Genomic DNA, 25,660 nt, shown 5'->3' on the forward strand with positions numbered 1-25,660 from the left:
GGCTGCATGCCACTACATGTTTACTGGACCCGTGCCCCTCCTGGCTGGTGCTGGCCACACAGGAGGTGACACGAGGCTGGCTCCAGGGGATTATAAATGCTTCTTTGATGGAGGGGATCTTCCCCGCCGCCTTGAAAGAGGCGGTGGTGAGACCCCTCCTCAAGAAGCCTTCCCTGGACCCAGCTATTTTGGGGAATTACCGTCCAGTCTCCAACCTTCGCTTTATCGCGAAGGTTGTAGAGAGTGTGGTGGCGTGGCAGTTTCCTCAGTACCTGGAGGAAGCTGTCTATCTAGACCCGTTCCAGTCCGGCTTCCGACCCGGGCACAGCACGGAGACAGCTTTGGTCGCGTTGGTGGATGACCTCTGGAGGGCCAGGGACAGGGGTTGCTCCTCTGCCTTGGTCCTGTTAGATCTCTCATCGGCTTTTGATACCATCGACCATGGTATCTTGCTGCTGAAACCCCGGTTGGAGGGGTTGGGAGTGGGAGGCACCGTTTATCGGTGGTTCTCCTCCTACCTCTCTGACCGGTCGCAGACGGTGTTGACAGGAGGGCAGAGATCGATCGCGAGGCACCTCACCAGGTTTGCGCAGGTCAATGAAGCAATGAGCTATGCCATGGATAGCCATCCAAGACAGACAGGTCATAGTGGAGAGTTCTGATAAAACGTGGTTGGCTGAAGAAAAAAATGGCAACTTGTTCTAAAATCCTTGCCAAAAGTAGTATGGACAATATCATATTTACCCGTTATAACCCTCAATCACTTAAAACATCCTCTTCTGAAGCAAGTTTTTCAAACTGAACAAATTACATACTCAGTAGAAATAACTAATTACACTGATATGTTGCAAGGACTAGATTGGTAACTGCACACTTAGGCATTTTAGGCAGTTTTCAGGCATTCCCACTGAAAATAATGTTCCAAAAACACAGAAGAATCCAATTCTGAATTTTTGCCATGCAAATATTGGGCTTCTCTCCTTTCCTTATGTATGCAACATATCAAGTCAGAGACATTTGTTGGGGTACATCTTGAAAAGATGTACCCTAACAGTAACAATCACACAGTAGGTACACAGAGCTGTTTATTTTGATGCATTTTTCTGTCAAGAAATTAGCAGTGTTGTCCTCTAGTTACATCACACTCTCAGGCTGCATGCAAGGCACGCCATTTATCTAAAGGACCCCTGTTGGGTATGTATTTAACTCCACAGCCATCAGGGATGAGGCGCTTCTCAGACACCATTTCCTCAAACATATCAGCATTGAATTTGGTGAAGCCCCATTTCTTAGAAATATGGATCTGAAAAAGGGAGAGAGAGAGAGAATAAATGAGAATGGCCAGGAATCCAATCTGTGCTGAAAAGGCTGAAGCACCCTATATAATTGTCTTCGAAGAGCTAAGAGTCACAAATGCCTAAATTCTCATTCCATCTAGAGGCAGTTAGCATAATATACGAAAAAGGCAGAGAAGGAATGGAGACATATGTCTCTTGGATTGCTTCCCAACCCCTTCATCAGCAGTGGACATAGGAGGCTTCTATATTTTTTCTCTCTGTGCTGAACTATATTTGTGTTTCCCACATACTTCAACTGCATGCTACAGTGTATGTGTGTACTGGGAAACAGTCAGCTCTGGATCATGTGAGCGGAAGAAAGGAGAAAAGAGGGATTACAATGGACCAATTGGCAGCAATCTAAGCCTCTGCTGGCTGGGGAATTCTGGGAGTTGGAGTCCACACATCTTAAATTTGCTGAGGGTTAGAAACATTACCATTTTCCCACATAGATTCCCTGGAACATTACTTTTCTCTGCATTCCCCAGCCAGATTTAGGCCATGTTTGTATTTTTTTTAAAATTTCTGCCCTCCCTCCCATTTATTCCTTTTGTATTCACTATTCAGAGGTATCCTGCCGACAAATAAGAATCCTAAGCCCAGTAGGTGATCTATTTCCAGTACTCAGTGGATTGGAAAGAATAAAAAGGAACTTTTATGGAACTGACAAATCTATTTGGATTATGGTGAGACATAAATGTAACAAATCAGAGATAAGAATAGCAACCCAATGACAAGGTCTCCCAGGCAAACTGAGAAATTTAACATATTTACAAAACCTACCTTCTGACGTCCAGGAAATTTGAATTTGGCTCTGCGTAGCGCTTCAATAACATGCTCCTTGTTTTGCACCTTGGTGCGGATGGACATGATGACTTGGCCAATATGCACACGGGCCACAGTGCCCTGAGGCTTGCCAAAAGCACCACGCATTCCAGTCTGGAGCCTAGTAAGAAGCCAAAGCATAATTTGCAAGTTGTACATTGAACTGATGCTGATACCATCAATGAACTACCAATCAAACTCTTTTAGCATAATTTCTCAACAGTGAAGTCAACCACTCACATTCTGCTTGTTTCTATACTTGTCTAATATATGTTCCCAAGGTCCCTTAAGGTGCTCTGTACAATAAACATGGCACGTACACAACCAAGGGAATTGCTGTGTGCAGACAGTGCACACCAGCCGCTGATAGCAACAGTGGTTGGTCGGCTTAATTGACTGCAGGTTCATTCTCATACTTTCCCACATGCCAGACACACCAAAACTGGTTCTGTAACACATTTTTCACCTGTCAGCTCCAGCACATGATAACATTTTGTTGATGCGGATGACATGGAAGGGGTGCAGGCGCACGCGGATGTGAAAACCGTCCTTGCCACAACTCTTCACCATGTATTTGTTGGCACAGATACGAGCAGCTTCTAGAGCTAAAGGAATACACAAGGTATAAATATGGCAGATTACAAACCAGTAGCATTCAAGCAGATAGGTTGTACTATCTGCTACTTACCTTCTGATGATAATTGCTCATATTCATCTGACACCATGTGCCCACAGAGTGGGAACTCATCAACTTTAGCCTTTTTCCTGCCCAGATCAAATATCCTGATCTTGGGATCTGAAAAAAAAATTCTTATATGAGGTCATATTGAAATAAATGAGCATCGATTTCTGATATTATCAATTGTGAAATTACTGATTAAATTAGGAACCAACATTTTGATGAGGCAACTGGGTTCTCTTAGCCAGAAAAGGATCAGAATCAATATTACATGGCTCTCCAAAATTACAGGTTATGCATATTATTAAATAGGTTTTTAAATAATAGTTAAACCCCAGAAAATGTTAACATCCTACTTACCAGGAACACCCCTGCAGAAGCGGGACTTAGGATAAGGCTTATTCTTGCAGTATCGATAACTAGAGAAAAATGAAAGTTGTGAGAGGGAAATTATAGTTCCTTGATTTAAATAAATTGGTATTACTCTTTTGGAGAAATGTTAAGTTGAGAGAGCTATTCTTTAGTAGGGTGGTCGTAACAATTTCCAATTGATCAACCTGTTACTGAAATGGAGCAGCGGGGGAGATCAAGAAACTGGCTTTAGAAGTAAACCGTATCATATCACCCTTCTAGTACAAAGCCATTTATTAGTCTGAAGAAAAGTGACAAGAGATATAGCAGAGAGCTGCTTCCTGCAGCACAAACTTGCATTTTTATATTAATTAAAATGGAACAGAAAGCTTCAGCCCTCTTGGCAATTTGTTCACTTGCCATTGGAAAATTTATGGTTTATTTCCAGGTGAGGGTTTTTTTGCCTGTACCTACTTGGTGATGACTTAAATTCAAAGCTGCCCTGCACCATAAAAAACTAGAAATGTAAAATAATGGACAATCCTGAATTTTGCTATCCAATACCATCTATTGATACTTACATGTCACACTAGAGGGAAACTGTTAATTAATCAGTGTTTCTGTGATTGGCATAGTTCTAACAGATGGTTAAAACTCGTGGATTTAGCCTTCTCTCAAATGCCACTCTGGTTATGTTCCTCACTTCACTCCTGCAAGCCTGACAGCTTATTTTGTAGAGCCTGCTCACTTAGATTTCAAGTCAACCACCCTTTCGGGGTGGGGGTGGCAATCCAATTTTAGAACTCCTTCTCTAAACACCCCTCCCATCAGAGAACATCAACAATGCTGCTTGGTGTAGGCTTTTGACTCACATGAAAGCATGTCCAAACCCAGTATGTTACAAATAGCTATAAATCAGATCTGCTGTTTAAATGATCTCACCTGTTAAACCCATGTTACATATACACATCGCAAAGAAAGATTAGATTGTTGCTATATGTTCACACATAAATTCTATGAAGGATGGATATATATATATATATATATACAGTGGGGTAAAAAAGTATTTAGTTAGTTACCAGTTGTGCAAGTTCTCCCACTGAAAAAGATGAGAGGGGCCTGTAATTGTTATCATAGGTATACCTCAACTAGGAGAGACAACATGAGAAAACACATCCAGAAAATCACATTGTCTGATTTGTAACGAATTTATTTGCAAATTATGGTGGAAAATAAGTATTTGGTCAATATCAAAAGTTCATCTCAATACTTTGTTATATATCCTTTGTTGGCAATTACAGAGGTCAAACGTTTTCTGTACGTCTTCACAAGGTTTTCACACACTGTTGCTGGTATGTTGGCCCATTCCTCCATGCAGATCTCCTCTAGAGCAGTGATGTTTTGGGGCTGTCGCTGGGCAACACGGACTTTCAACTCCCTCCAAAGGTTTTCTATGGGGTTGAGATCTGGTGACTGGCTAGGCCACTCCAGGACCTTGAAATGCTTCTTACGGAGCCACTCCTTCGTTGCCCAGGCGGTGTGTTTAGGATCATTGTCATGCTGAAAGACCCAGCCAGGTTTCATCTTCAATGCCCTTGCTGATGGAAGGAGGTTTGCACTCAAAATCTCACGATACATGGCCCCATTCATTCTTTCCTTTACACGGATCAGTCGTCCTGGTCCCTTTGCAGAGAAACAGCCCCACAGCATGATGTTGCCACCCCCATGCTTCACAGTAGGTATGGTGTTCTTTGGATGCAACTCAGCATTCTCTCTCCTCCAAACACGACGAGTTGAGTTTCTACCAAACAGTTCTACTTTGGTTTCATCTGACCATATGACATTCTCCCAATCCTCTTCTGCATCATCCAAATGCTCTCTAGCAAACTTCAGACGGGCCCGGACATGTACTGGCTTAAGCAGGGGGACATGTCTGGCACTGCAGGATCTGAGTCCCTGGCGGTGTAGTGTGTTACTGATGGTAGCCTTTGTTACGTTGGTCCCAGCTCTCTGCAGGTCATTCACTAGCCCCCCGCCCCCGCCCCCGTGTGGTTCTGGGGTATTTGCTCACTGTTCTTGTGATCATTTTGACCCCACGGGGTGAGATCTTGCATGGAGCCCCAGATCGAGGGAGATTATGAGTGGTCTTGTATGTCTTCCATTTTCTAATTATTCCTCCCACAGTTGATTTCTTCACACCAAGCTGCTTGCGTGTTGCAGATTCAGTCTTCCCAGCCTGGTGCAGGTCTACAATTTTGTTTCTGGTGTCTTTCGACAGCTCTTTGGTCTTCACCATAGTGGAGTTTGGAGTGTGACTGTTTGAGGTTGTGGACAGGTGTCTTTTATACTGATAACAAGTTCAAACAGGTACCATTAATACAGGTAATGAGTGGAGAACAGAGGAGCCTCTTAAAGTAGAAGTTACAGGTCTGTGAGAGCCAGAAATCTTGCTTGTTTGTTGTGACCAAATACTTATTTTCCACCATAATTTGCAAATAAATTCGTTACAAATCAGACAATGTGATTTTCTGGATGTGTTTTCTCATGTTGTCTCTCCTAGTTGAGGTATACCTATGATAACAATTACAGGCCTCTCTCATCTTTTTCAGTGGGAGAACTTGCACAACTGGTGGCTGACTAAATACTTTTTTATCCCACTGTATATATATGTATGTATGTATGTATATGTATGTTTTCGTAGGTTTTCACGGGCATAGTAGGTTTCAATGAGGTCTCACTCATCATCTTCAGGCTGGTGCTTTCGGCTTCATGCTTGTGCGAGCAAAGCGTGGTCGGAGCTGCTGTCTCTATAAATACTGGTGGGGAGGTGGGGAGTGTTGCTATAAGCGGGTTGGTTGGCTGTGTGGTTGCATCTTGATTGGTAGATGGAGTGGGTGTTTGCAGATTAGTCAGCTGTTTCGTAGCATCCTGTGTGGGTGTGGTCCTAGTTGTGTGCCCATTAGTCTTTTGTATTGTAACAACCTGGTTAATCGGCTTCCTGGAAACATCTTGAGTTCTGGGAATGTGACCTCCTGAGTCTTGTGCTGTAACATCCTGGGTGAAACGTCCTGAGCTTTGATGTTGTGGCCTCTGGAGTTCTGTTATATGATGTCCTGAGTAGATGGCTGTGATGCAGTATCCCGGGTTTTGGTTTGGCTCCGAGTCCGAGGTCTTGTCATGTGTTCCTGGCGTGTGTAGCTTGCCTTGTGTGGGGATTGGAGTGGGGCACAGCAGCCAATGGTGCCAGCATGATCTGGCTTCTGGATGGTGGTTGTGTTTCGTCCGTGGGATGGGTTTGGGTTTGAATCTTGTGAAGGTGATTGGTGGTGGCGTCGTGTTATCCTGGGTCCAGTGTCAATTTTTGTGGTTGGGACTTGTTTGTTGACTAAGGCTAGTTTCCAGATGTTTGGTAGGCGGGAGGTTTTGTCACGTTTGTTCATGTTGTGGGGGTGTTTCTATATTTCAATGGCTTCTATAATTATTCTCTTGTAGTGTTCGGTTTTGGAGATTAATTTGGTTCCTTCAAAATCAATTTCATGTCCTGTGGTTTTAAGGTGCTGGAAAAGGGAGGTTTTTTTCTTCTTTTCTGACTGCGTTCTTGTGTTCTGCGATGCATGCATTTATTCTCCTATTAGTTTGTCCAATGTATGTGGCTGGGCAGATTTTGCATGGTATTTCATAGACTCCTTGGTTTTCTAGCTGGATCTTGTCTTTGGGGTTTCTTAAGATGTTGGCTATTTTTTGGTCTGTGCAGAAGGCTGTCTTGATGTTGTTTGTGGATAATTTTGCTGATTTTATCTGTGGTGCCTTTGATGTACGGGAGGAGGGCGATGCCTTTGTCTTGTTCTGTGTCTTGGTTCTTGGGCAGTGTCTCTCTTTGGATTAGGTTGGTAATTGTGTTTCTTTGGAATCCGTTGGAGATTAATACATTTGTGAGAGTGTGTAATTCAGTTTTCAGGTGGTCTTTGTCGGCTAGACGTTTGGTTCTGGAGATGAGTCTTGGCTACGGAGTTGATCTGTGCAGGGTGGTGATGTGATTGTGCGTTTAAGTAGCGGTTGGTGTGTGGGTTTTTTTGGACACACCATAGGGAGCCGTTGGTTTTTCTGTAGATTACATCACAGAACTTCAGAGGCCACACCACCAAAGCGCAGGACGTTACAACACAATCTTCCACCCAGGATGTTACAGCACAAGACTCAGGAGGTCACATTCCCAGAACTCAGGATGTTTCCAGGAAGCCCATTAACCAGGTTGTTACAACACAAAAGACTAATGGGCACACAACTAAGACCACACCCACACAGGATGCTATGAAACAGCCGACTAATCTGCAAGAACCCATTCTATCTACCAATCAAGATGCAACCACACAGCCAACCAACCCGCTTATAGCAACACTCCCCACCTCCCCACCAGTATTTATAGAAAGATGGAAGCTCCGACCACACTTTGCTTGTACAAGCATGAAGCCGAAAGCACCAGTCTGAAGATGAGTGAGACCTTGTCGAAACGTCGCCAAGACATACATACATTACATATAAATAAATAAATTTTACAAAGATGTCAAGTACTGTTAACATATTAGAATCAGGGATAATCATTAGAAATAACTATTTCCTTCATATCTTGTTCACAACTGATGACCACTGGGGAGAGATGCAGGGCTGAACAGCTCCTTATTATGGATTTTGCATTACGAGCACAAACCATCATTATTATTATTTAGGCATCCCATATCTTGGCTGCAAAAGGATTTTTGTTGCCATTAAGTGACTGTCTGGATCACTGCAGCCCATATACTGCAGTTATACTAAACTCTCAAAAAAATCCAAAAGGAATTTGCTGTTTAGAGGAGGACCCAAACAACTGCTGCAGTTTCCACTAAGTCCCGTGTTTCTTTAAAAAAGTGTTTTGTTCTCAGAGCAATTGTCCACTTTTAAAATCTACGGAGGATCCCCGAACGGGATTTTTTTTTTGGTTCATATTTGTCAGTATTTATTATAAAACAAAACCGATGCATTTGTAGAATTTATTTATTGGATCGCGTGAAAATGGCAAAGTTAAACCTTTCAGATATTATCATTTTTATGAAAAAACCTAATTAAAAAAAAACCCCGAAAATAGTGACACTATTTTTTTTACCAGCGCAAGCATGTTCAATATCTGGCAAACAGTTTTGATTTTACTATCCCGAATGGTTGTTGGGGGACCCGGCTGGAGTCCTCCGACCCCAACTTTAGGAAACAGTGTCCTACGAGTAAAGCCTCACTTTCCCTCCCTCCCTCCTCCGGAAGAAGCACGTCGCCTCTTCCCAATGAAAAGCCAGCCACGCTCCCTTTGCTCAATCCTGGGGATGAAGCACTTCACAAACTCACCAACGTGCTGGTCGGCGGCCCATGACTGCGGGTCTGAAAGAGAAAGAGGTACAGTATTTCAGTGCCGCCGCTCAACACGAGACTCGGTCTGGGGCCTAGTTGGTTTCCCCTTCCCTGAGCCGCGTTACCCGCCATCACACGCCTACATACCTCGCCGAGCGGAAAGAAAGTGGGGCAGCGCCTGCGCAACCCTTATAAATGTCACCGCTCTAGGATGTCTCTAGGACCATAGAGAAGGAATCCTGTTGATGAGAGGGGAGTCCATAGAGGGCACACCATAGAGAAATGGGATAGACTAACCCCAAATGCTTTTCAAATGGGGTTGTTGTGTGTTATGCTGTTGGGAAGGGGGAGGAGGAGGAATTATGAAGGTGACAACACAATAGGCGTTTCGTTTGATACAAGCGGAATATTTTACGTTGTTTTATTCCATGATTTTGAACGTTGATAATAGGAGGGTTAGATAGAAGGGAACGAGTTCGTTTAAAATATCAGAATATTTCAATAAGATTGAATTTTGGATTTGAGTGCAGGACACCGCTCGACAGGCGTTCTGTTTCTCCCACAACGTTCGGGTGAATGATAGTTCCTAAAGTCTCGTTTTAAGTTATTTTTCATTGCCTCAGACTATAGTACCGTAGGAAGATATAATTTGGGTTAAATCCTATAATACAGGATTTCAAGATTGTGTAAATTGGCTTTTAAAAATAATTTGGGTGCAAACAATTTTATTGGAATTTTGCAGAAAGAATTCAAGTTGTTGAGGCTTTTGCACAGTCGTGACTAACTCATCTCTTCACTTAACTACGAAAAGACATAACTTATGTGCATGTTTGCGTAAAACCAACACAACAGTTTTGCATCCATTGGAAATGAGAAACATTGTATTACAGCAGTTTTATCTCGCTATATTCAAATGATTCCAAGCGATTTCCAATAATAACATATAATGTCAATACCATATTCCGGAATACTCTATGAATGAAAAACTCATAACTGAAGCTATGGAGGGAAAATATTCCTATCTCTATGGTCACAATAGATATTCCTATCTCTATGTTCCCCCCCCCTCCACATATGGCGCATGAGCTTCGTGCGATCGATCGCGCGCAAATACGGAGATGCGCACGGGATTTTTGTCCTAAGTCTCGCGATACCAGGTTATCCACTCCATGCTCGTCTCTCCGAAGGAGACTGAAGGATGGCCGTTTCGGTGGTTTTGAACACAACTAGGCAGCTTTGGAGACCGACTCTGCTGGTACCTCGATCGGTGAGAGGTTCATTATATACGGTTTTAACCTCGGGTTTACGGGATGCGAAATGAAATAAGGATACTTCGGTTTGTTCAGAAGGGAAATGGGGGAACTTGCTGCGGTTTTTCTGGTTGGTTGGGGTGAACCTGATAGGCGGTGCAAACGGAGAAAGAGGCTTTTGCATTGGTTGGACGTCTCGATAGGGGCGTTTCCCAAATAGGCGATATAGATGGAGTGGGTGGGATTATTGCTCTTTGATTGAAAAAGTGAAATAAACCAGTTATTTTGCAAAATTGGATGAGAAAAATCCACAACGAAGACAACCTATGCACTTCAAGCTTATTAGTTTGCAAGAAACGTATTCAGATTTTTTTTTCCTGGTGGAAAAAAATGGTCTTAAATACAATAAAGGAGGTGCTTCTTGAGAACAAGTTCTGGAACTTCAGTAGTGGCCAAAATTGTGGAAACCTTTTGGGAAAAGTGTATTTTTGAGGTTTGATGGCTAATAACACCCCCCCTTTTTTAGAGTTTCAAGATAATCATATTCCATTGCTGGAATAGCCCAGACCTTCACCCAATTGAAAATCTATGGAGCCGACTAAAGACACTTGTCCAGTTACACTCGTCCGGCCCCTTGGTTCTCTGAGGGGCTGAGGGAGATGAAACGCCGGAGAAGACGCCTAGAGAGCACTTGGAGGTCCAGTCGCTCCGAAGCTGATCGGACACTAGTTAGGTCCTACTCTAGGACCTACCTAGTGGCAATGAGGTAAGCGAGGCGTTCCTACGCCTCCACCCTCATTGCGTCGGCAGATAACCGCCCGGCCGCCCTGTTTCGGGTGGCCCGCTCCCTCCTTCATCAGACTGCACTGGCTGCCTGTGGCCTTCCGAGTGCACTTTAAGGTGTTGGTTACGACCTTTAAAGTGCTCCATGGCTTAGGACCTGGGTACTTACGGGACCGCCTGCTGTTACCACACGCCTCCCACCGACCCGTACGCTCCCATAGAGAGGGACTTCTCAGGGTGCCGTCCGCCAAACAATGCCGGCTGGCGGCCCCCACATTCTGGAACGAGCTTCCCCCGGGGTTACGCCAAATACCTGACCTTCGGACATTCCGTCGCGAACTGAAGACACATCTTTTTATCCGCGCGGGGCTGGCTTAAATTGGAATTTTAGTGGTAAATTTTAATTTTTAAATGGGGTTTTTTAGTATGGCAAATTTTAATCTCCAGGCTAATTTAAATAAGTTTTTTAAATTGTATTTTAATCTGTATATTGTATTGCTGGTTTTATCTTGCCTGAGTCCTTCGGGAGAAGGGCGGTATAAAAATCAAATAAATAAAATAAAATAAAAATAAATAAATAGAAGCAATCATTCAATCTTGGTTTCACATAACAGTTGCAGAACTAAAAGACTTGGTTCACTTCATGGGAAGACATTGTAAGGTCATAATTCATGCTAAACTCAATTAAATATTAACTGACATGGTGATAATTTTTGTATATCTCATTTTTTCTACATGCTTCACTTTTCTTCTTGATACTGTAACTGCTATTGTAATAGCAAATCCTTCATTAAAGTTATTGTATTACATTCTTGATTAAATTATCTTTCCATTGATAAATAATTTTATGGTACTACTCCCCCCAAAAATGGTGTTATTAGCTAGTTTTAGAAAAGACACTTTTCCCAAAAGATTTCCACAATTTTGGCCACTACTATAGAATCCTGTTTGAGAACAGAATTTAACTGCAATTTACAATTTCTTCATTTTTTTAATTTAATTTAATTTAAATGAAAAAAGCAATTTGTTATTATTAAACACTGGATAGTTGTAGGGAAGGCCTTGCTGATTTATTAAAGATAGGTGAAATTGATTCTGGCTATTGCACACAGCTGCTCAAAGTCATTGGGAACTCATTGCTCTTTTTTTAAATGATATGTTGCTGTAAAACATCTGAACAGTAGCCTGCTATTTTATTTTTCATGTTGGAAGCAATGATCTGGTTAATAAACTCATCTAATTAATTTCTCTGTGCTTTGCTTTTGAAAACCTAGAAACAAGTGAGGGGGGAGAAGGGGGAAATTGTAGGTGTTATTGACAAGCATTTTTGTACCTTGAGTGCCATCACAAAGAATTTAGAATATACTTACCTGTATACAAAATATACATTTTGCTGAAGTTTTTTCCACATAAACTTTTCTTCTGTTCTGTCATATAAAACCCTTTTTCCAACTTCCTGCCTTTTCTGATTGTATAGCAAAAATGTAAAGAAGAGGTATAGAAAATTAACCCCAAGTGTTTCTCAACATTTGCTCTGTTACATGTGACTGTTGGGCGTAATTACATCCTTGACTTACAACAGTTCATTTAGTGACTTCAAAGTTACAACAGCACTGAAAAATGACTTATGACCATTTTTCACCCTTTCAACCATTACAGCATCCCCATGGTTACCTGATTCAGGCACTGGGCAACTGACTCACATTTATGATGCTTGCAGTGTCCCTGGGTCATGTGATTACCTTTTGCAACCTCTGACAAGCAAAGTCAGTGGAGAAGCCAGGTTCATTTAACAACCGGGTTACTAACTTAATAACTGTAGTCATTCATTGCAGTGATTCACTTAACAAAAGAAAAATCGTAAAATGGAACAACATTCACTCAACTATCTTGCTTAGAAAAAAAAAAAAATGGGCTCAATTGTAGTTGTAAATTGAGGACTATCTGTACTCGGCAGAGCTTTAAAAACCACTAGTTTGCTAGCAATGTTGTTGCAATAGGGAAAGAGAATTCTCTACAGGCATGGCTGCTCATTTCATTTTGCTTCTCCGTAATATCAGCGGGGAGAGGTTTCAGCAACAGGCTTAGGGCCAATGTCAAATTATTCCTGTTATAGGAAGCTTGTGGATAATTCCTATTAATGGAATTATATTCGAGTTTAGAATTGCATCCTTAATGTTTTTGTGTATTTTTATTCATTTAATTTGAATTTGAACAAAGTATGTGTGATTGTTCTGGTTGTCCCAATTTGATTTTTTGTAAATCACTGATATGAATATATTCAGATCTTGTTTCCCTTTTAAGAATTACAGACTGTCCTGTTATTTCCTCTCTGTCTCACAGGTGCAGGCTATAACAGATGGCAATCGCAGAAACATTGCCTCGGTATGTATAATTTATGCATCTTTACTGTAGAAACCATACTCTGTTCCATATTACAGCATTCCCCAACCTGATGCTGTATATGTTGGGTCAGGTTCCATAGCAATTGTTTTAGATGGCCAGGTTGGGACCTGTGTAAATATGCTGCACTGGACCATAAGGAATGTGGTTTTCAACATTGAATGAAAATTATCTTCCTTTTCATTCAAAGTTAAAAACAATATATATTCAATATATTTAGACTTTTTCAGAACTTGTTAGGCATGAGGAATATGTATAATAGGGACCTTTCCCAAATTGCCCAGTCATTTCGGGCCAGACCGGGTGGGGGGGGTCTTTTTGAGAGCTTGGACCCCCCGCCCGGGTAGATGAGAGTGCGGTGAGTCGGAGGATGGGCAAACTGAGGCGGGGCGTCTCCGGGTTCCCTTAGGAGGAGTCCCGGAGTGCTCTCCCTCTGGCGGTGCGGCCGACGATGGCGGCGGCCCAGTCTTTTCCAGCGGCCGGGCCTTTTCCAGCAGCGGCAGCAGTCCGGCCTTCTCCAGGCCGGGCGGCAGCGGTCTGGCTGGGCGGCAGCGGCCCGGCTTTTCCAGCGGCGGCGGCGGCGGTGGCGGTGGCGGCGGTGGCGGCGGTGGTCGGCGGCCTGGCTTGGCCCTGCTTCGGGAGGGGCCTAGAGCCTCTCTCCCCTTTGTCCCCCCTCGTCTGCGGTGCCGGTGGTGTGAGCAGCCTGGCCTTTTCCAACAGTGGCGGCGGCGGCCGAGTTCTTCGGTGGCGGCGGCGGCCTGGCCTGGAGGCTCTTTCCCCCCGGCAGCGGTAGTGTCGGTGGCGGTGGCGGCGGTGGCGGCGGCCTGGCTGGACCAGCTTGGCCAGGGCCTAGCCTGTTGGTGGTTGACTGGGTCCGGCGAACTGTGGCATGACCCAGCAAACCCGGCGGGTGAGTGGCCTATTCCAGCTGGAGGCCTGGCTTAGCGGCCACGAAGAGGCCCGATGGTCGCCTTCTTTGTCATCTTGAAGGTTGTCCACGGGTCCAGGGGACGCCCTCGCTACCATCTAGAGGACGTCTATGGACCGTCTATGGGGGCTTTTTGAGTCCTTTGCCCCCCCCGGACTTTTGGAGAGAGATGCCTCGTCGGTGGAGCAGCTTGGCCCATTAGGCGCGTGTTTCGTCCTCTTTGTCAACTTGAAGGACGATCACGGGCCATGTAGGCACCTTTTTACCATCTTTGAGGATGCCCATGGGCTGGGCATCCCCAAGGGGATCTTCTGAAGACCTTTGGTCCCCAGCTGGGGGAATTGAGGATGGTCCTGGACAATCCTAGCTTGTCTATTGTAGGACTATATCCTTCTCCCCCAGACCACCCCTCGGGATTGGAGATGAGGGGTTGGAGCTCTGACTGAATCATGGCGGTTTGTTCATCTACCGCCCAAGACCTATATCCCGTCTGTCTTCTACTCGGAATTACTGGTGCGTCAATTTCCATCTTGACAGGTCCAGGATGGGTCTGTTTACCATCGACCATGGTATCCTGCTGCGCCGGTTGGAGGGATTGGGAGTGGGAGGCACCGTTTATCGGTGGTTCTCCTCCTATCTCTCCGACTGGTCGCAGACGGTGTTGACGGGGGGGCAGAGGTCGACCCTGGCGCTCACTTGTGGGTGCCGCAGGGTCGATTCTCTCGCCTTCTGTTCAACATCTATATGAAGCCGCTGGGTGAGATCATCAGTGGCTTCGTGTGAGGTACCAGCTGTACGCTGATGACACCCAGCTGTATTTTTCCACACCGGCCACCCCAATGAAGCTATCAAGTGCTGTCCCGGTGTTTGGAAGCCGACGGGTCTGGATGGGGAGAAACAGGCTCAAGCTCAATCCTCCAAGACGGAGTGGCTGTGGATGCCGGCATCCCGGTACAGTCAGCTGAGTCCGCGCTGACTGTCGGGAGCGAGTCATTGGCCCCGGCGGAGAGGGTGCGCAATTTGGGCGTTCTCCTGGATGCACGGCTGTCTTTGAAGACCATTTGACGGCCGCCTCCAGGAGAGCTTTCCACCAGGTTCGCTTGGTGCGCCAGTTGCGCCTTTCTAGATCACAAAGAATTTAGAATATACTTACCTGTATACAAAATATACATTTTGCTGAAGTTTTTCCACATAAACTTTTCTTCTGTTCTGTCATATAAAACCCCTTTTCCAACTTCCTGCCTTTTCTGATTGTATAGCAAAAATGTAAAGAAGAGGTGTAGAAAATTAGCCCCAAGTGTTTCTCAACATTTGCTCTGTTACATGTGACTGTTGGGCATAATTACATCCTTGACTTACAACAGTTCATTTAGTGACTTCAAAGTGACAACAGCACTGAAAAATGACTTATGACCATTTTTCACCCTTTCAACCATTACAGCATCCCCATGGTTACCTGATTCAGGCACTGGGCAACTGACTCACATTTATGATGCTTGCAGTGTCCCTGGGTCATGTGATTACCTTTTGCAACCTCTGACAAGCAAAGTCAATGGAGAAGCCAGGTTCATTTAACAACCGGGTTACTAACTTAATAACTGTAGTCATTCATTGCAGTGATTCACTTAACAAAAGAAAAATCGTAAAATGGAACAACATTCACTCAACTATCTTGCTTAGTAAAAAAAAAAAATGGGCTCAATTGTAGTTGTAAATTGAGGACTATCTGTACTCGGCAGAGCTTTAAAAACCACTAGTTTGCTAGCAATGTTGTTGCAATAGGGAAAGAGAATTCTCTACAGGCATGGCTGCTCATTTCATTTTGCTTCTCCGTAATATCAGCGGGGAGAGGTTTCAGCAACAGGCTTAGGGCCAATGTCAAATTATTCCTGTTATAGGAAGCTTGTGGGTAAATCCTATTAATGGAATTATATTCGAGTTTAGAATTGCATCCTTAATGTTTTTGTGTATTTTTATTCATTTAATTTGAATTTGAACAAAGTATGTGTGATTGTTCTGGTTGTCCCAATTTGATTTTTTGTAAATCACTGATATGAATATATTCAGATCTTGTTTCCCTTTTAAGAATTACAGACTGTCTTGTTATTTCCTCTCTGTCTCACAGGTGCAGGCTATAACAGATGGCAATCACAGAAACATTGCCTCGGTATGTATAATTTATGCATCTTTACTGTAGAAACCATACTCTGTTCCATATTACAGCATTCCCCAACCTGATGCTGTATATGTTGGGTCAGGTTCCATAGCAATTGTTTTAGATGGCCAGGTTGGGACCTGTGTAAATATGCTGCACTGGACCATAAGGAATGTGGTTTTCAACATTGAATGAAAATTATCTTCCTTTTCATTCAAAGTTAAAAACAATATATATTCAATATATTTAGACTTTTTCAGAACTTGTTAGGCATGAGGAATATGTATAATAGGGACCTTTCCCAAATTGCCCAGTCATTTAATTAGCAAGATCAAAAAATGAACAATACTGTAGAAGATCAGAGTATGATTGCAATAGATTTAAGCTGCTGGAAAATGTTTTCCCAATCTTTCATTTTTTAAAAGGTACTTGTTTCATTCTTTTTTCACTTAATCTTTCAATCTTTAATGGTTCCTTTTGTCTTTGAATGAAACTTGGGCATCTCTGCAATTCTGAGTGATATTGCTTCCTGAAGTAAAACCCTGCAATTTGTTATGGTTTATTTTAGGACATAAAAATTGTAAATGCTTTGTCTGAATTCAGTATTTTATGAATATATTTTATAATTTCTTTACCTTAGGAGAGAGAGTGTTTTGGAAAGGTTATGTAAAAATGGTAGTAACAAAATGATTCACAGATGTTATGATGCTTAATTTTATATTTTCTAAGATTAAAATAGGCATTTTTCTTTTCTCTCTCTTCCACCTTTCCCTGTTCCTGTCACATCATCTACAGCAACAGAGTATTGTAAGTAATTTTCCTACCTATTGTTGCATGGAAAAATTAAAGAGCCGGCCAAGGGCTGAAGGCTGTCTCCTGTAGTTGCTGAATATCAAAGAGAATTGTAAATCCCTATCCTGGAAAATCCTGGGCAAAGGAGATGGTTATTTTTTTTTTAATTAAAAATACTGTTGCAGGTTCAGAACTGGTGGCAGAGGTCCATTGTCAAAAATCTTTTCCTTTCACTAACCAGCCAGATCATCCCCAGAATTTCTGAAAAAGCTTTTCTATGAAGTTACTCCCAGGAATCCAAATATAACATAGAGATTGGGTCTGATTCCTTTTCAAACCTACCTGTCTCAGACTTTGTCTCACAAGGATGCCCTGTTCTGTCCAGAGTACCAAATAGTGCACAAGCTTCTTTGTCACATTGAATTGTCCCCTACCCACCTTGCAATGGATAGCCATAGGAAAGGCTTTCATGATCTCCCCCCCCCTTTTTTTTTTGATGGATGGATGGATGATGATGTTCAATCATCATCTGTTCTCCAAAGCACCTGAGGGTAGAACAAGAAGCAATGGGTGGAAACTGATCAAGGAAAGAAGCAACTTAGAACTAAGGAGAAATTTCCTGACAGTTAGAACAATTAATAAGTGGAACAACTTGTCTGCAGAAGTTGTAAATGCCCCAACACTGGAAATTTTTAAGAAGATGTTGGATAACCATCTGTCTGAGGTGGTGTAGGGTTTCCTGCCTGGGCAGGGGGTTGGACTAGAAGGCCTCCAAGATCCCTTCCAACTCTGTTATTATTATTATAATAATCATGCAGACTCTTTGAGAAAACTATGGACGATTGGATTGTTTGAAATCATCCCTTCTCTCTCTCTCTCTTTTTTTTGTAGCCTCCCCCAGCCAAGTATGGAGGTCGCCATACTGTGACCATGATCCCAGGAGATGGGATTGGGCCAGAGCTCATGCTTCATGTCAGAGAATTGTTCCGGTATGGTTTCTTTCTATTCCACCTTTCTAGAGATGTGCCTAAAACAAAGGCAGCCTAACTCTGATCACTCACCCTGGTAATGCTGGAGGTTTCCATTTTCTTTGGAATGTTTGTCCCAGATCTCTCTTTTTCTCTGCCCCAGGCATGCCTGTGTACCCGTGGATTTTGAGGAAGTTCTAGTGAGCTCAGAGGCATCTGAAAGTGACATACAAAATGCTATCATGGCCATCCGCCGTAACCGTGTGGCTCTCAAAGGTAATGGTGGTCCTTTGTCCCACATAGATAATCTTGGAGTTGGAAGGGCTAAAACACAGAATGGACCTTTGACATTATCTGTGCTAATGGAAAAGGCTGGAAAGAGCCACTGTTCATATGGAGCACAGAGATAGAATTGTATTGCCGAGATATGAGAAGTTAATGGAGTTTGGAATGGAGGTGGATTCAGTAATGCCCTGAATCTTACAATGAGAATAAAGCATCACTGCGGTCTTCAAACCTAATTGGAAGAGTTTTTAAAACATTTCTTAAAAGGTATAAACAACAAGAAGTGATTCTATAAATACATTTCTTGGAGTGCCTTTCTTATGTTTTGCTGCTCAGAAAGCCAGAGCCCTTTATTCATTTTTTCCCCCTAACTTTTATAGGAAACATCGAGACAAACCATAATCTGCCACCTTCCCACAAATCCCGGAACAACATATTGCGGTAAGATAAAGGCTCAACTTAAAATGGCAGGCAGAGCTTTGGAGCTAGTTAAGCCATACCTGCACAAATGTTATCTTTGATGCAAACAGACCGACAGCCATATCTGTTGCTCCAACAGCAACACAAGCCTGTTTGACTGAGCTCTAATATGAGAGAGCCAGAAGTAGTGGTCCATGTTTGGGAAACACTTTTGCCGATAGGATGTTCAGCTTGAAGTTCAAGGTTGATCAGCTAGATTCAAGAAGAGGGATACTCCCTGTTTCTTTGCGGGCTGCATTTCTCCTGGTGCTTTCTTAAGCAGCTGAGAAGCAGTGACTCTCCACTGTGTGAGCTTGCCTTTTCCGTCTCTATCTCCGCAGTACTACTTTGGATCTCTTTGCCAACCTGATTCATTGCAAGAGCCTTCCAGGTGTGGCAACCAGGCACCATGACATCGACATCCTCATTGTCCGGGAGAACACAGAGGGGGAATACAGCAGCCTAGAACATGAGGTGCTCATTTATACAGGAAGTTTACAGTGGTTTTTTTCTCTTCCCACATTTGCTGCTAGCGTCAACCCCATTCACATGGGGGGTGTGTGTGTTAAATTTCTATCCTACAGGTGTACATTTGTTTGCTTTGCTTTGCATTGAGGAAGGTAAGGGAATGGCGAGAGCACTGAATGGAAGACTGTAGAACTAAGTGCCTTTACAATGTTGGAGTGTCAAAGGTCATGGCCTGCCGAGTCAGAAACTCATGGACTGAGAGTCCTCTTCATTAGGAGCTGTCCATTGGCAGTCCAGAGACTATCCTACTATGTATCTTTTTTTACCTTTAAGGCAAGACAAGGTACTTGCAAAGAACTGACTTCCTGTATGAAATGGTTCTCTAAGTCAGGATTTCAAGTTTTCTTGCCCTGTAGGCATCAGGGCCTGTTTGTGCATGGCCAGTGGTGGAACCCAGGAGCACTGATCATGCCCTTTCCACAGAGTGTCTCTGGCGTGGTGGAGAGCCTCAAGATCATCACAAAGACAAAATCGCTGCGCATTGCTGAATATGCTTTCAGATTGGCACACGAAGCTGGTCGTAAGAAAGTGACAGCTGTCCACAAGGCCAATATTATGTAAGTTGGAAGATAAAAGACTGAGTTCATGTATCACAACAGTCCTTAATTGGGTTAACTGTGACTTGTCGAATAAACCATAGTGGGTGACTTTATATAACCCACCACAAAAGTTGTGGCTTAGTGTGAGGTGTGAATTGTATGTAGAATATTCTGTAGCCTAATAGTAACCAAGCTCTGGGGCAAGTGCTGTCAGATATGGTACCTGTATTTTCCCATATAGACCCTTTTCAGGTTTAGGATAGTTGTTTTTTTGTGCTGTGGGGTGGAGATAGGCCTTCTCTCGGTGTTTTCTTTTGCTCCACAAACATTCTTAACTCTTCTGAAGCTCTCATTGCCTCTGTTATTTTTGGTGGAGACCCACCATTTGCTGTGGCTCACTTATTCCTCTTTTCCTCCCCTAAAGGAAACTGGGTGACGGTCTGTTCCTGCAGTGTTGCAAAGAGGTGGCATCTGGCTACCCAAATATCACCTTTGAGAGCATGATTGTTGACAACACTACCATGCAGGTATCGACATGTTGGTTTAGTTTCAAGCCCAGCGGCTGCTGTAGGAAGCTGCTTCACACTGAGTAAGGCCCTTGGGCCATGTTGTCCATTAGATTAATATAAGTAACAGGAGCTTTCCGGATTTCCAGGCAGATTCATTGAGTCTGCTTTTCATGGGACTGAATTTAGCAATCTATAATCTTGTTCCTTGATTAGGATTTGTACTTTTTTTATATGGTGGAGAGAAATGATTTTAATTGATTTAATTTTAAATTTAAATGATTTAATATGCATACTTTCAGTTTAGATGCAGAGGAATCACCCCGTGCCTCCTTAGGGTGGATAAGAGAGAAAAAAAGCATGTTATAGAATACTGGGATAACTAACTGCTTTTTTTTGAATCTCCAGCTGGTTTCCCGCCCACAGCAGTTTGACGTCATGGTTATGCCTAACCTCTATGGCAATATTGTCAACAATGTCTGCGCTGGATTGGTTGGCGGTCCAGGCCTGGTCCCAGGAGCCAATTATGGCCGTGACTATGCAGTTTTTGAAACAGTAAGGCGCGTGAGATGGCTACGTTTTTGAGAGGGATGGATCTCCAAATCACAACTTGGTCATGATAAACACTAAGGAAACATGGGCAGATTTCTCTCCATCCGTTATTGCAATATTTCCCAACTATTGGATGCATAACATTAGTGAAATGCAGGAGGAGCCTAAGTGGAATACAGGCTCATCAACTTGGTTCAAGCACCTCCTGGTTGGTCAGGCTTGAGGAATTTTCAACAATTCCATCTGGAGATGACAGAGCTTTGCAAGCATCAAAATGCTCCTTTCTTTCGATATGTTTGGTTCTTTGCTGGTTGATGCTGTAAAGAGAAAAAGAACAGTAGAATAGTTTTCTTCCTACTGCGGCTGTTAAGAGAATATCACAGTCCTCAATCCTTCTCTTTCTTACAATTAAGCTCCCGCTAGGTTTCGCTCACATGGGACTTTGCAAACTGCTGCCAGAAGCAAGATGCCCACGCTCCCTTTTCTCACTTCTCACTGCTGCTTATAAAGCCGCGATGGCGAACCTGTGGCACGCGTGCCAGAGGTGGCAGCTCCACTGCGCATGCGCGTGTGCCTCCTGCCGGCTAACTGGTCTTCGGGTCTCTGGCGTGCGCTGGGGCGGTGCGTGCATGCCAGGGTGTGTGTGCTTGTTTGGGTGTGTGCATGCTCATTCGCCCACGCTTTGGACACTCAGTCCAGAAAAGGTTAGCCATCACTATTATAAAGCAGTAAATGTCTTGCAGAGCACAGCTATGCTCTGTTGACTGCCTTTCATCTCAGCTTCTTGCCTTGTCTTTCGGTTAATGTCATGACTAGTTTGCATTTTGAAACCCTAGCAGCAGAACTTATTCCAAGTGCTATTGCCACAATACTTTGAATTCTGAAAATTAGCAGTAAATCAGAGTTGGTAAAGACTAGTTAAACCATTTGAGTTCCAATTCTTTCATCTGTTCAGAACTCAAGTTAACCTGAGAATAGAATAGAATAGAATAGAATAGAATAGAATAGAATTTTATTGGCCAAGTGTGATTGGACACACAAGGAATTTGTCTTGGTGCATATGCTCTCAGTGTACATAAAAGAAAAGATACGTTCATCAAGGTACAACATTTACAACACAATTGATGAGAATGAGAATTTAAGAGAATGCCTTAAATATGTCTTCCTTGAGAAAAAGTGGTCTCTTTTATTTCTCTCATGGCAGGACCCAGGTTCTTTGATAGATACTTCTCAACTTATAGCCATTTGTTTAGCAATCCTCCAGAGTTACAATGGTGCTGGAACAAAATGACTTGCGCTTATGATTGTTGCAGCATCCCCAGTTGTGATCATTTTTGTGTGCTTGTTTATAATGTTGCAGCATTCGGAGGTCATGTAATTGGCAGCCAGTGAACTTCTGACAAGCGAAGTCAATTGTAGAAGCCGGATTTACTGTATTTTTTGCTCCATAAGACACTTGTGACCATAAGACACACCTAGATTTAGAGGAGGAAAACAAGAAAAAATGTATCTGCCTGTGCCTCCCAGCTTCCATCCGGTATTCATCTGGCTAGTGTCCTTGCAGTAAACAACCTGGTCAGCTTCAGCATGTTATCACAGCCCCAGCACATGGCTCTGCTCCGTTGCACCCACCATTGGTCAGCTGAGCAACAGCTGGATCCCGGCCTCCCGTACCCCCGCCAATCAGTGGGCTGGCCAACCAGAAACGCCACCATTGCTGCCTCCTTTGTGTCTGCTGCCTCTGCCAGGGAACACTGGAGCCTTCACTGCCGAGCAGCTGATCAGTGGTTGGATTGGTCTCCTGGAGTACTGCCGATCAGCTGTTCCAGATGGCAGGGATCACTGCTGTCATTCGCCGCTGCTTTTGCCCATATTCACTCCATAAGACCCACAGACATTTCCACCCACTTTTGGGAGAAAAAAAAGTGTGTCTTAGGGAGCGAAAAATATGCTACTTAATAATGATTCACTTAACAACTGCAGCAAAAAATTTTTTTTGTAAAATCGTGCACAACTTCTTTAATCACCTTGATTAGCAACAGAAATTCTTGTCCCAAGAACCAAATTCTTGTGGCTATAAATCAAGAATTATCTCTACAATTATTGTGGGACGTAGCACACAAAAGGTTGAAGATGTCTTGGGATATTACTGAAATCATCCCTTGGGTTTTCCTTTTCTTCTTTTCCCATTTCTCCATAGGCCACACGCAACACTGGCAAAAGTATTGCAGGCAAGAACATTGCGAACCCCACAGCAATGCTTCTCGCCAGCTGTATGATGCTGGATCACCTTAGGTAGGTGGTCTGAGGGTTAAATGAAGGATCAAACTATATTGATGGGTTCCTAAAAGGGAAAGGTGGGATTGAAATGAATAAATAATCCCTGCTATCGGATTGGGGGTGGGAGAAGAGAGGCTGGTTTGGGTGTTCTTAAGAAAGATCTGTCATCCATTGCAGGTTGCACAGCTACGCATCTGTGATCCGCAAGGCAGTCCTAACCTCCATGGATGATGCGGAAGTGAGTTGCTCTTATTCTGATCTGGACAGTCCTTGATCAAGATATTGGGAAGTAATAAAGTTTTTCTTTCTTTTTTTTTTAAAAAAGATCATCTAGTCACGTGGACTTAAGGGACCAGTAGTGTCCTTAGAATCTCTTGGAAAAGTGGGAATGAGTTTCTCGATACTGGATAGAATCTATTTGGGTGTATTGCCATAATAAACATTATATAACACAACATGCTGGAGGGAGTAGAAGCAAGATGTTTTCCTATTCCTATTCCTATTCCCAGAATGGAGTAAAGTTGCTCTTAATATTTGTCTAGGAAGAAATTCACAGAAGAGCTCAACTAAAATAGATGTGTTGTAGATGAAAGCCAGTTTGGTGTAGTGGGTGACCTTTGGCCAGTCACACTCTCCCAGCACTAAGAAGCAGGCAATGGCCACCCACTTCTGAAATCTTGCCAGGAAAACTGCAGGGACTTGTTCATGCATTTGCCAGAAGTTAACATTGACTTGGAAGCGCGCACACATGTTCACACACAAAGATGAAAGATGAACCATTTTTCTGAATAGAAAGGTGGATTGATAAGCATATTTACATAGTATAGAGCCATCTTTTTTGTGATCTTCTCCAAGAAGAGAGAGTCCTCAAAAGCCTCTGATCTGCAACAACGGAAAGACTTGCAACTGGTCTTATCCAATAACGGAATTTGGACGTTGGAGAGGAATAAAAAAATACCAGAAAAAGCCATGGGATACACAGGATGTCCCAGTCTCTATTTCTTGACTTCCTCTGCAAAGTTACGGGGCTGTACATCAAACATTCCAGCTGTCAATGATGTAATTCATACTGATCCCATTGGGTACAACAAAAAGTCAAAATAATAGTGTAAATTCAAATCAAGAAAAGTTTGCCCTGCCCAATTCATCAGGCTGGAGGGTGAGCACCTCCAAAACCTACGGAAAGGTTCCTCCTTCCATCTTGGGTTTACTGTGCTTAAGTATAAAGACAGGTGCATGTCAGATAAACTCATTCTTTATACATTTGTATTTACCCTAGGAGTTCACACTGTAACATTTCTTCATAGTATCCTCACCGTAACATTTCATTTTTTGTATAAAAGTTTAATTTTATTTAACTTGATAAGATCCTCACTTATGCCACTCCTGCTCAGGAATTGAAGTTGCAAAAGGCCAGATGTTCAGCACTGGTCTTCAACTAATTGTGGGATATCTATTGCTACAAAGTGAGGCTGGCTTAGTGCAATTCTGCATTTTCTTCTCTTTAGACCCACACGCCAGATATTGGGGGCCTGGGTACCACCTCAGCAGCCGTTCAATCAATCATGAAGCAGATCACCAAGCCTAGGTCTCACCTGGCACAGGTAAGAGAATAGAAGAAGTTCCTAGATTGGGGATGGGGATGGTTGCAGTGAATTAACTGCATACTTGGGCTACAGGGCATGCCAGACACATGGACACAGCTGCATTTATTTTTAGTAGGAAATAGATGTACAGGCAGTCCTTGATTTATGACAAACCCAAGTTATGAGGGTGCTCAAAAAGGGTATTTCTGATTTGTCCTCTCATATCCATTGCAGTATCCCTGCCATCATCATCATCAAAATTTGAGCACTTGAAAACTCTTGTGTATTTACAATGGTTGCAGCATCCCAGGGTCACATGATCACTGTTGATGACCTTCCCAGGGGGCTTCCAACAAGCATAGTGGGTGGGTGAGAGGAGCCAGACTTGCTCAATAATTGTGATAATTTGCTTAACGACCACAGCAGAAAAGATTGTAAAATCAGGCACAACTCAATGACCACACTGTTTAGCAATGGACGTTCTGGTCCCAATTGTGGTGGTAAATCTGTAAAGCAAAGGGGAAAGGGACAATGGGCAACAAGAGTTGTAGCCTTCTCCAATTTGGCATTGGTTACATACGTTTTATACCCATCAATTTTCTATGACAGAAAGTTTGGGGACTGACCCAAGTCTGGAGGATGCCAAATGGAAAAAATATTCTAGGTTTTCTTTTTAAATTGTTTTACCCATAATAAAAGCCAAGAAGACATTTAGAAGAGGTCACGGTAGATAAGATCAGGTTGAAATATCATTTGCCTTCCCCTAGACTTTTGTCTTTTGCATTGTAGCAATTTAACAATATAGCCTGATTCTGTCCTGAAAGACTCTATCTAATATTACATTTGCTTTGCGTTTAATAGTAAATGAAGTTGAAGGCCGAAGCTATTCTAGCCATAGCAGATACCCATTCTTTTTCTTCAGTAAAAGAAAAGGAGCAACTCTTACGAATGGTGCAGATGTTTTCATTTCAAACTATTCAAATATCCTTCTTCTGTATATAGTGTGTAAGTTAATGTTTCTCACCGAGCTCCCTGAACTGGAGATAATAAATGTAAACAGAGAGGTTTTCTGGAC

At 43.0% G+C, this 25,660-nt stretch overlaps 2 protein-coding genes and 1 non-coding gene across 4 annotated transcripts; 1 reads left to right on the forward strand and 2 right to left on the reverse strand.

The window, feature by feature from the left end:
- Positions 1–1,072: 1,072 nt before the first annotated feature.
- On the reverse strand, positions 1,073–8,697 carry RPL10 (ribosomal protein L10). Its single transcript, XM_058171100.1, has 6 exons — positions 8,569–8,697; positions 3,202–3,260; positions 2,851–2,958; positions 2,629–2,767; positions 2,121–2,283; positions 1,073–1,303 (listed from the first exon to the last, which is right to left on the reverse strand). The coding sequence occupies exons 1-6, from the start codon at positions 8,589–8,591 to the stop codon at positions 1,148–1,150; spliced, it is 648 nt and encodes a 215-aa protein (XP_058027083.1). The 5' UTR covers positions 8,592–8,697; the 3' UTR covers positions 1,073–1,147.
- Positions 2,431–2,564, reverse strand: LOC131193769 (small nucleolar RNA SNORA70). The gene has a single exon (XR_009154021.1). It is a non-coding gene; the product is annotated as a small nucleolar RNA SNORA70 (small nucleolar RNA).
- A 1,017-nt stretch (positions 8,698–9,714) lies between the features above and the next one.
- Positions 9,715–25,659, forward strand: IDH3G (isocitrate dehydrogenase (NAD(+)) 3 non-catalytic subunit gamma). Of its 2 annotated transcripts, none has more exons than XM_058168559.1 (14): positions 9,715–9,838; positions 12,948–12,989; positions 16,886–16,897; positions 17,774–17,871; positions 18,014–18,126; positions 18,516–18,576; positions 18,936–19,068; positions 19,546–19,679; positions 20,086–20,188; positions 20,576–20,722; positions 22,920–23,014; positions 23,177–23,237; positions 24,508–24,603; positions 25,447–25,659. In XM_058168559.1, exons 1-14 carry the CDS (start codon positions 9,770–9,772, stop codon positions 25,447–25,449), a joined length of 1,167 nt encoding a protein of 388 aa, XP_058024542.1. In that variant the 5' UTR covers positions 9,715–9,769; the 3' UTR covers positions 25,450–25,659. The 2 variants fall into 2 exon arrangements, with proteins under 2 accessions (XP_058024542.1, XP_058024541.1); XM_058168558.1 differs by lacking the exon at positions 12,948–12,989 and adding an exon at positions 16,061–16,102 and having other exon boundaries at positions 9,718–9,838.
- The last annotated feature ends 1 nt before the right edge of the window (position 25,660 follows it).

Source organism: Ahaetulla prasina, chromosome 2, assembly GCF_028640845.1.
Source record: "Ahaetulla prasina isolate Xishuangbanna chromosome 2, ASM2864084v1, whole genome shotgun sequence".
Classification (NCBI taxonomy): Eukaryota; Metazoa; Chordata; class Lepidosauria; order Squamata; family Colubridae; genus Ahaetulla; species Ahaetulla prasina.

Coding starts and splice junctions, on each gene's coding strand:
- RPL10 (XM_058171100.1), bottom strand. CDS start 8,591: ATGGGCCGCCGACCAGCACGTTG. Junction 2,768..2,850: donor TGAGCAATTATCATCAGAAG/GTAAGTAGCAGA, acceptor GTATTCCTTTAG/CTCTAGAAGCTGCTCGTATC. Junction 2,284..2,628: donor TCATGTGCTGGAGCTGACAG/GTGAAAAATGTG, acceptor GCTTCTTACTAG/GCTCCAGACTGGAATGCGTG.
- IDH3G (XM_058168559.1), top strand. CDS start 9,770: ATGGCCGTTTCGGTGGTTTTGAACACAACTAGGCAGCTTTGGAGACCG. Junction 9,839..12,947: donor CTCTGCTGGTACCTCGATCG/GTGAGAGGTTCA, acceptor TCTGTCTCACAG/GTGCAGGCTATAACAGATGG. Junction 23,015..23,176: donor ATGATGCTGGATCACCTTAG/GTAGGTGGTCTG, acceptor CATCCATTGCAG/GTTGCACAGCTACGCATCTG.